This window comes from Uranotaenia lowii, chromosome 3 (genome assembly GCF_029784155.1).
Source record: "Uranotaenia lowii strain MFRU-FL chromosome 3, ASM2978415v1, whole genome shotgun sequence".
Classification (NCBI taxonomy): domain Eukaryota; kingdom Metazoa; phylum Arthropoda; class Insecta; order Diptera; family Culicidae; genus Uranotaenia; species Uranotaenia lowii.
The window spans coordinates 345783359-345793673 of NC_073693.1; the positions used below are offsets into that span (position 1 = coordinate 345783359).

At 39.2% G+C, this 10315-nt stretch overlaps 2 protein-coding genes across 2 annotated transcripts; one reads left to right on the forward strand and one right to left on the reverse strand.

The window, feature by feature from the left end:
- Positions 1-308: 308 nt before the first annotated feature.
- On the reverse strand, positions 309-1830 carry LOC129753922 (uncharacterized). Its single transcript, XM_055749774.1, has 2 exons — positions 571-1830; positions 309-509 (listed from the first exon to the last, which is right to left on the reverse strand). The coding sequence occupies exons 1-2, from the start codon at positions 1828-1830 to the stop codon at positions 309-311; spliced, it is 1461 nt and encodes a 486-aa protein (XP_055605749.1).
- Positions 1831-2452: 622 nt separating this feature from the next.
- LOC129753923 (uncharacterized) lies at positions 2453-3976 on the forward strand. Its single transcript, XM_055749775.1, has 2 exons — positions 2453-3718; positions 3776-3976. Exons 1-2 carry the CDS (start codon positions 2453-2455, stop codon positions 3974-3976), a joined length of 1467 nt encoding a protein of 488 aa, XP_055605750.1.
- The last annotated feature ends 6339 nt before the right edge of the window (positions 3977-10315 follow it).

The window sequence follows — 10315 nt, forward strand, 5'->3', positions numbered from 1 at the left end:
ATTTTTGTGTCACTTTTGTCATTTTTGTCATTTTTGTCATATTTGTCATTTTTGTCATTTTTGGCATTTTTGTCATTTCTGTCATTTTACGAAGATTTCTTGTCTGAAATCTTATTTGAGCACATTTTGGTGGATGTTCAAGGAAAGAAAACAGCTTGGAAATTTTGAACTTGTTCTCATGTCAAATGAATGGTATTTGTCAGACGTAGTCAGTTTTGCAGAAATGAGTTTTCAGCTAATTTTTCTTTTCTCCAAGCTGTGTTTATACATTTTTATTTTTTATTTTTAGAACGAAACACATAGACTTTCTAAAAGCCCGTATTCAGACAGTTGCTGAACTGCTGCTGCATCGTTGCCAGCACGTCCAAAATGTCATTCATGACGGCGTTGTAGCAGAAAATAGTCCGGTAGTTGAAGATGCTCAGCGTATTGGTGAACTGCTTCAACAGTTGGGTGATCTTGACGTTAACCGAAGTTGCAAGCTGTCCATCGACTCCAGCGTTTAAGAACTGCAATACGGTTGAAACATGTTAGTAGCTACCTTTTGGTTAGATATTTTCAAGGACTCACAAGCATGGTACAGTTGCCACCGGGAATGGTACACAGGTCGTACCGAAAGATTGTTGAGAAGGAAGCGTAGGTCTTGAGGTCGTTGATTGTATTCTGAGAAGCGGTTCCTAGAGATGACAAATCATTGGTTTCAGCAGTGAAGCAGTTGGTGAGACGACTGATCTGGATGTTTGCCGTCGATGTTACCAAGGGGGCGTATTTGTTGATGCACTGATTGGCGAAGGTTGTGTTGGAGAGGCTAGTTGTGTTTAGTATCTGATCCCCGAAGCCGCTCAACGCACTGTTCAGCTTGACCAGAGCTCCACTCAGCGTTGCACCATTGTAGGCCACCGTGCTATTGGTAGCCGAATAGATGACCACAGCATTGTTGTTCATCATCGTGTAGAGTGTACTGAGATACACGTTGAGCCAGTTGTTATTGTAGAATGCTGCCGGGTATGTTAGGATCTTATCAAATGAGCTACGGATACTAGCCAGGGTCGTATTGCTGTTAGCTATGATTGTTTGCTGAGCTGCTACCAGCGCTTTGACGTAGGTGTTGAAAGCAGTATTGACAGAAGCTGCCGTAGTATTCCGGGTAGTGTTCATGGTCGACTGATACGCTATGACCAACTGTCGATCACTGATTATAGACTTCATGCTGTTCGATATATTCACAAGAGAGTTGTAGCTAGCCGTCAAATCGTTGACGATATTGTTTTGCATTGCTTGAGTTATCTTGGTCGTAATCGTAGTAGAAGTGTACGTAGTCGTTCCAGACGTAACGGAGGTTATTGCTGCAAACAAGGTGGTGAGATCGCTTGCCAAACTAGTAACGGATCCTTTCAGACTAGTAACATTGCCAACCAGTGGAACGTATTGACTCTGCTTGACCACATTTTGCAGTCCTTGAAGCGTAGTATTAGCACTATCCACTGTCGTAGACGTTCTCGTGAGTAATGAGTTCAAGGTTGTCTCCATCAATGTTTGTGAAGTCGTTGTATCAGTGCTGTACGATTTAATCGTAGCGTACACCTGATCTAGTGGAGTCCCCAATAGAACGCATGCCGATTGGATCATACCCAAAGCACCTGTCCAGTCCAAATTAACGTTGACTACAACAGTAGAATTTGCCCCGGCTATCACCGAAGTCCCGGTATTGATGCTATTTTGAATGCTTGAAGAAAATCCCGTAATGGTGGGGATTTTGGGGCCCCAATCGGCCCTGATGGCGCCAATCGAGGCCAGCACTACGTATAGAACTGTTCGTAAACTAATCATCTTGGAAACTAAGCTCCAACTGACTGCCACTGCTAAACGAGAGGAATCAAACAGATACAATCTGTGCAAATATTTGGTTAGATTTTTGCCGGTGACTATTTTAGAAAATGTAAATTTTGTGTGATAGGTCGATTGGGGATTGAACGAAAATGAGACTCATTTTTATTCAGATTTGTTGCAATTGATACAATGAATTTTTGAATGAATTTTAACAAATACTGTTTTGTAAAATTTGTATTATATCTACGTTTTTGTCACCCGCGCCTTCATGTATTCGAAGAAATGTTAACGGTGCTGCATAAATTCAGGAGTATTAACTGCGGATACATTTTTTAATCAATTGTGCACGACAAAAAGTCAAATGGCTTAAGATAGTTTTAGTTCTAGATGAAATTATCCTTCAGAATTGCACATTTCAATCGAAAAAACGTAATCTAAGCGAGAGAAATAATGAAATGTTCGCCTCGTCTATTTAAGCCATAAAAAGACGTTAATCTGTTGAACAACGTGAAACCTAAATATATTATTTTTGCTTCAACCACACCTGAACAAACAAACCCCCTTTTGGCGTTCGAAAATTCGAAATAGATCACACCGTTGGGATTTAGTTTTAGTCTATGCGATGAAGATAGCACGATTAGTTTGTTGGGCAGTAGCCGTAGTTGGTTTACTTTTTGGCCGGGCTACGGCCGACTGGGGCCTTCCGGCAGCCGTCAACGGATTCACCGCGAACATTCAAAGCAGCATTAGCACCGGAACGGCTGTAGTGACGTCAGCCAATGCATCGATTGTCGTCAATACGAATCTGGATCTTCTGAAGGTGCTACCGATCGTTCAGGTGGCTTTGGGTCAGTTGAATGAACCCCTCAATTGGTTGTTCAGCGTAATAGTCAGTGCTAGTCAGGACAAAACTACGCGTCCTGCAACACTCTTCAGCAATTTTTCGACTTTGTGCACGAATACAAATGCCGCTCTACTGGCCGCCAACACTACCTTGACAGCACTAAACTCAACCGTTAAACAGGCGTACTATAGCCAAATAATCGCGAACATAGCCCTTCTAAGACAAGCTGTTACCACCTTATCGACGGATACCGCGGCTCTAGGAAGTGCCGTTGTAGTAGCTGCTGCTGCCACGTATCCCTATACTTCGACCAATATAACCTTGGTCATAACAACCAGCCTACAAAGTGCAATTACCACCGACCTGGCTAGGATCTACAGCGTCCTTAATACCATTTCCAGCTTGCTGAAGTCCGTAATCAGTGATCGACAGCTGGTGATAGCGTATCAAGCCACTCACAACAGTACCATCGCCTCGACAACCAATACGGTCTACGGCGCCTACAGCTCATACCTGAGTAAGCTGATCGCTCAGCAAGCGTCGATCATCACAAGTGGCAACAGTACCCAGGCCAGCATTCGAAACTCGTTCAGCAGCATCCTCACCAATCCGGCTGCCTTCAGCAATGGCAACTGGCTCACGTCCTACCTCAATGTGATCTTCTCCTACTTCGACAAGGTAGCGGCTGTATACTATTCGGCCTCGAACAACACCATGGCAGCCCATGCCGATTTCCTCAACAATACGCTACTGCAGCTCAACCGATCGCTTACCGATCTAAGCATCCAGCTTACCGATGTACCCATCACTTCTGCCAATCCCAATGCTAACCCATGCATCAACAAGTATGCACCGACCTTCAGTAGTACGGCGAACATCCAAATCAGTCGGCTTACCACCTGTCTGACCACGGAAAGTAACGATATTTCAACCTGGGGAACGACCATGACCTCCATCATGAGCGACATCCAGAAGTTTGCTGCCTACTCGGCCATGTTCCGGTTTGACCTTTGCACGGTGGCCAACGGTAATTGTACCGGATTGGTGAGTTAAACAATCTTGGTTTTAAACTGTATAATTCTTGTTCCTTTTGTTTTTAAGTACTTGACCTCGTCGGTGGATACGGCTATGGCCGAGTTGGTGAAGTTGAAGATCGATCAGCTGCAGGAATCGTACCTAGGGCAGATGACGGTTCTGATGTATCGGGTGGCCTATTGCTACAATGCAGTCTACAACGATATCCTGGACAACATTAATCTGATGAAGCAAACCTTCGGTATCTGTTTGTACACTGGATCGTAATTGCGGTGTTTTGATTTAATTTTTTTTTCGTACTTTTCCATAATCGAATAAATATAACGAACTCTTCATAGTTCTATTTTATTCTGAGTAGGGTTGTCCACAAATGGGGTCAGGTTTCTGATCGAAAAAACGGCGACTGAAATGCCAAATTTCAGCCCATAAGGTAAACTTTAAAGGCGTTCAGCAAAAAGTGATTGCCGAGTTACAACGGCAGTCATTGAACAGCAATTTTAATGTTTTTTTTTTTAACAGTTATAAACTTACTTATTGTTCCCGCGCCGATCCTCCGGTGCATAGGGCCGTGGTGAAAGTCCTCCACTGCTGACGATCCGGAGCCAGCGTCTTCACTTGGTGCCAGCCAAGATTCTTGTCGACAGTTCGTATTTCGGCGGCCAGGCTTCGCCGCCACGAGTTTCTGAGTCGGCTCCTTCTTCGATGTCCTTCTGGATTCTATTCTAGCGCCTCTCTGCGAATCTCGTTTCGCAGCGTGTGTCGAATCCATCTTTTGATGACATTGTAGGATGTAGTTCCTCATTTGAGATCCAGTTGTCAGGTCACCAAGCGGATGATATTCCGATTCACAAAAACTGTGAGCTCCAGATCGGGCTTTTCTGCTCCGGGTTTCGATGTCTTTCCTAGTATTTATCACCATCAGGCGTAATCTGGCTTCACGCTCCTTTTTTTAAACTCAAAATTAAGTAGTTTTGGTTCAAAACATCACTTCAGTGGCAGCCCTCAACTTTGAGTTCGACTGGGCAATCGCAAAACTAAGTTTTGATAGGCATACTCAATACTAAGTTTGGCAGCTGAACTCAAATTCATCCATTTTATTCGAGGGTTGTTTATTTTCAGGGAATTAAAGGAGGGTTGAATAATTTTTGTACCCGGATGTTGCTGTTCCGGTTCATTGCATTGCAATTACAGAGCGGTGGAAAGTTTTGACACTCCCGGTCAAAAACACTTCCGGATGTTACTTCCTACGGGAAGTAAATAACATCCGGGAGTTTCCGGACATTCCAAGCCACTCACCGTATGATGACAATAACGGACAAAAAAAATTTTACGCTGACTTGGTGGACATTCCATTATGAAGTTCCTTCTTCCGGTAAATTTTCATGTTGGTTGCTGTTCCGGTTCGAAGTGAACTCGCTAAGTGTCTAACAAAGAGAGTTCAATTTTTAGTTCATAAGATCGAACTCAGCTTTGCTCCCTCGCCGAGGGAAAAAAAGGTCAATTTTGAGTTCGCAGTTCGAAATCCGTTTTGAACCATCGCAAGAAGAAAAAAGGGTACTTAACTTCATAAAATCGAACTATGTTTTGAACCTCTGTCATACTTAATTTTGAGTAAAAAAAGAAGCGTGTACCAAGATTCTGGAAGCACTCCACTTTCTCAACCTGTTTCCCAGCTATCATGGAACTGGAGTTGAAGTGATTGTCAATCGAATTTCGAATGTCATTGTTAAATTATGTGTACGGTGTTGCCAGACTCAATTTTTTTTTGTATTTGAAAACTTAAAATGCAATTTTCTCAAAATGCCCCCAATGTTTTTAAGACTTTTTTGCGCCAATTCTGTTCAGCTTAAAATTTAACATGAGAATAACTAGGGGATAATACTCATTACTTGATGATAATTATACATTCTATACACTATCATTGTGGTGTGGTGACACTCCTCACTCTTTAATTACTTATTCGTATCAATACCTGCCATTTTGTAACAAAAATTATGAATTGATTGTTTTGTCAAAATATTCATGTCGAAAATCAAAAGTCTGGAAATGTTTGGAAGAAATAACAAAAGTCTGGAAACCTAAAAAATGTCTTACAAAAGTCTTAAAAGTGTGGAAGATCCAGACAAAATCTGAAAGGTTGACATCACTGACCACATATGCTGTTGGGCGCAGATCGCGGTTACTCGAATCGTGGCAATGCAAACGATGATGGTTGCTTAGTTACGCGTGCCATCCCCGATTGCTTCAGCATTTCAATCGCCAAAACTCTTGGCTGGTGGGATTTCCCGATTGCTATGATGCGGCGCGGCCAGATCAACGGATTTTATGCACTTCTACGGATCTGAGTAACGACACTCGAAATCTACGGATTTTCTACGGATTATTGAAAAAATATATGTAGGATTTCTGCGGATAAACGAAAATTCTACCTGTAACCAAAAAAAGGTTATAAAATTTCATTTTGCCAAAATTAAGCCGTTGGGAGGCCCAGGAGCAATTTTTCTAGGCAGGCCCCTATTTTTTTTTAATGTTAATAATATATTTATCCCTAGCAGTCTTTAAAAAAAACTAGTTTATTTATTCTAAAAACAAGCTATATTTCTGCCTATTAAAATGCAGAATACAAATACAAAATTTCAGTTCAAAAAGTCAAAAGTCGAAGTCAAAATTATAATCAAAATTCTCCTTTAGAAATATACTTGTGAACCAGAAAAATTCAATTCAAAAATTAAATTAAAAAATCTCAGTTAAAACTACGAAAAGGAATTAAAAATTAATATATAATTCCATAAATATTAGTTTTCTTGAACAAAATTCAGTTTTGAAAAGCAGAATCTCAATTCGTTAAGGAATGATGCAAATTAAAAATAACACTATAGAATTTGAGTAGTCAACATAATTAAAAGAAGCAATGAAGATTTTTTTATTCCTCCAAAAATTCATTAGAATATAGAACATGATTCGAAAATTAAATATCAACATTACATGGCAACATATGCGCCATCTGCATTGCACACTTGGAACTATCATTTTTTCTGAATCAATGCTATTTTTGTTGACGTTCTTCATTTCATAGAGTTTGACCTTCATATAAACACAAATTTTTCTATTTTATCGAAGTTATGATAAGTTTAGAAGATTGTTCACCTTCCGAAAGAAAACAAAATTAATATCTTTTTATCAATGCATCACAGTTTTCGCTTAATGGCTGGAATCCAGATCCTACCAAAACACCGTATTAACTTTAAGAAATTTTTAAAAATGCCATGGTAGGAAAATGGTCACTTTTGTAGGTATTGTTTGGTATATTTGGCCGTTAATATTGCTAATCGTTATGTACCACTTACCAGTTTGCATCTTTTGCAGATAGTCAGCCAAATTTAGAACTAGATGTGAGGCTCTCAGAGCCTAAGGGGTATTAGTGACAAAATGGTCGATTTTGAGTTAATGATGCCAAACAATTCATTTTTCAAGCTACATTTGGCGATTTTTCAGATTTTCAGAGTTTTATTTACATACTTGTACGTTCGATAGCAAAATACAAATTTTCGAAAAATACATGGAAATCGCCAAACTCAACAACTTTTAAGCGTTTTTTCTCGAAATAACCTTTCCTGCACTTAGACCCCTTTGGTTCCAAGGGCCTCATATATCTATATATATAAAAAGCAATTATCTGTATGTTTGTTTGTTTGTTTGTTTGTTTGTTTGTCCTCTATAGACTCAGCCGTCTTAAGAGCTAGAGATCTGAAATTTGGCATGGATGCTCATTAGGACCAGGAACGATGAAAAATGTTTGAAATTTTTGGACGACCCCTTCTGAAGGGGGTCGTCCATACAAGACAAATATTGTTTTCACGTTATTGACGTTATTTTCCGTCGGATTGTGATGAAAATTTGCACATGAGTCTTTTGAGGGACGAGCAATCGATTACAGTTATCAAATTTAGAGTCAGAGGTAAGCCAAAGGGGTCGTCCATATTCACTGATTAATGTTTTTGCGATATTGGCGTTATTATACATCGGATTGTGATGAAAACTAGCACATGAGTGTTTTGAGAGACGAGCAATCGATTACAGTTATCAAATTTAGGGTTAGGAGTCGGCAAAAGGGGTCGTCCATATCCACTAATTAATGTTTTTGCGATATTGGCTTTATTTTACATTGGATTGTGATGAAAATTTGCACATGAGTGTTTTGAGAGACGAGCAATCGATTACAGTTATCAAATTTAGGGTCAGGGGTCAGCCAAAGGGGTCGTCCATATCCACTGATTAATGTTTTTGCGATATTGGCGTTATTATAGATAGTATTGTGATGAAAATTAGCACATGAGTGTTTTGAGGGACCAGCAATCGATTTCAAGTTTCGAATTGCGGATCAGAAGTTGGCTGAAGGAGTCGTCCATACCCAACTTTAATGTTTTTGCGATTTTGACGTTATTCTACATTGGATTGAGATGAAAATTTCCGCATAGGAGTTTTGAGGGACGTTCTTTTGCTTTCAGGTTTCAAATCTTGACTCAGGGGTTGGCAAAAGGGGTTATTATCTGTTCACTGATTTTACGATATTCTATTGATTGAGCATAGATTTGTAATGAAAATTGACACATGGGAGGTTATCAGAAAGATAATTGATTTCAGGTGTCAAGTTTTGAATCGTGGTCAAAAAAAGGCCGTCCATGTTAGTTGCTCACTGTTTTCGTGATATTGTCGTGATCATTCATCGGATTGAGATGAAAATGTTCAGATGAGGATTATAAACTATGAGCAATTGACTCCAGGTAGCATGTTCCGTGTCAAAAGTCGGCGAAAGGGGCGTCTATATTCACTGTTCACTGTTTTCGAGTTCCTGACGTTATTTTACATATAAATTGAAAAGAAAATATGGCAAAAGGGAGTTGTGAGGAACGTAAAATTGGTTTCAATTATCGAATTTCGGGCCATGGGTCAGAAAAAGAGGGTTCCATTGAAAGTTCAGTGTTTTGGGCAATAATTTTGTTGTAGGCAGTAAATTGATACCAATTTAAGTGTGAAGGTCAAGCAAAAGAGTCGTGCACATAAACAAATAGTACATGTTTCTGCCATAATGTCTAGATTTTGCAACCGATCGAGAAGAAAACACTCTCACATAAATTTTAATAAAAAGCCAATCAACCGTTTAATTTGAATTTCAAGTAATAGTAACAGTAGCGACTTTAAACACTGTTGAATTTTTTCCCCAAAATTGTCGAAAGAATGTTTCGAATTCATTTTCTAAACTCATTTTGACATACCAATGATTTAAAGCGAAACGAAGTTCGTACGGGATCAGCTAGTATTTTTATAAATTTCTCCTCTCGTTCTTCTCCGAAACATTCAGCCGAGGCTTTTCAATACCAAATTTCTGACAGGAGATCCACCATGTGGCCGCTAAAAAGTTTATATCGATTTCATTCACGAAATTTTCCAAAATTTCACCCCGCTAACGGGTCTACTATTTTGCGCATATTGTTTATTTTTTCGGTGGACAGCTTTTTTTATCATTAAAACTTCTTCAATCAAAAGGTTCGTATGGCACCCTTCTTAATGGAATTAATAATTCTAACATTTATTCAAACTTTTGCTCGTTGTTAGACCCCCTAGGACTTCTACAACGATTTACCACATGGTCTCCCAACGAGACCTTCCCAATTTTTTCACGATCCTGCCCAAAGATGTTGATTAATGAGTTAATTCATTAAACGCTATCTTGAAAACTGCTTTACTTTATGCCACAAAATTTTGCACATGTCAACATTATGTTACTAGGTAGTATCATTGAAAATTTCATCAATTTTCATTCATTTGTTCAAAAGTTATTCACTAGTGAAAGTGTTGCATTTGTTTCGAATACAGGCCTTAATGCATAACTAATTGGTTGCCTGGATTTCATTTAAAAAAGCCGGATTCATTCACTTTATTTGCCAAATCGAACAAATTAAAACAAATTGTGTTGTGGAAATTTATCAAAAAATAATCATGAAAAAATAGTTTTTGGTACATAAATTACGATCTGAAATCTGTTAATGAGTTTTGGTGAGAATATTTTTTTAAAGTTTTTTTTATTAAGTTTTATTGAGTAATTCCTGGATTTTGACCAAATTTTCCCGGATATTCCCCGGATTTTTGGACAATTTTGAAATCAAATGCCTGGATTTGCCAGGTTTTCAGATTTAAAAAAACCGGGATACGTGCTGAAAAAATGTTGGCAACCTCACTCTTTTTCCTCAATGTATGTTTTCCCGCTTAATATTTTTGAACTAATGAAATTCGTGTACGTGTCATTAGCAAGTTATGGAGGGATCTGAGAAAATTTTTATTGAAAATATATGTTATACCATCGAGTCGTAAAGAATTTTTCTTTAATTTTTTTAACTCTTATTATAGCTTGCTAGTTTTGATACCTGTTAAGAGCAAAACTTTTTTTTTTCTCCTCGGGGGCCCCATTGAGCTGGGTGGCCCGGAGCAATTGCCACTATTACCCCCCCCCCCCCTTAATCCGGCGTTGCAGTCACACATTTGCTTGGCCCGGCGATTGCGGTTGCTTAGAAACATTATATATAGGGCTACGCTTGATTGCCAAAT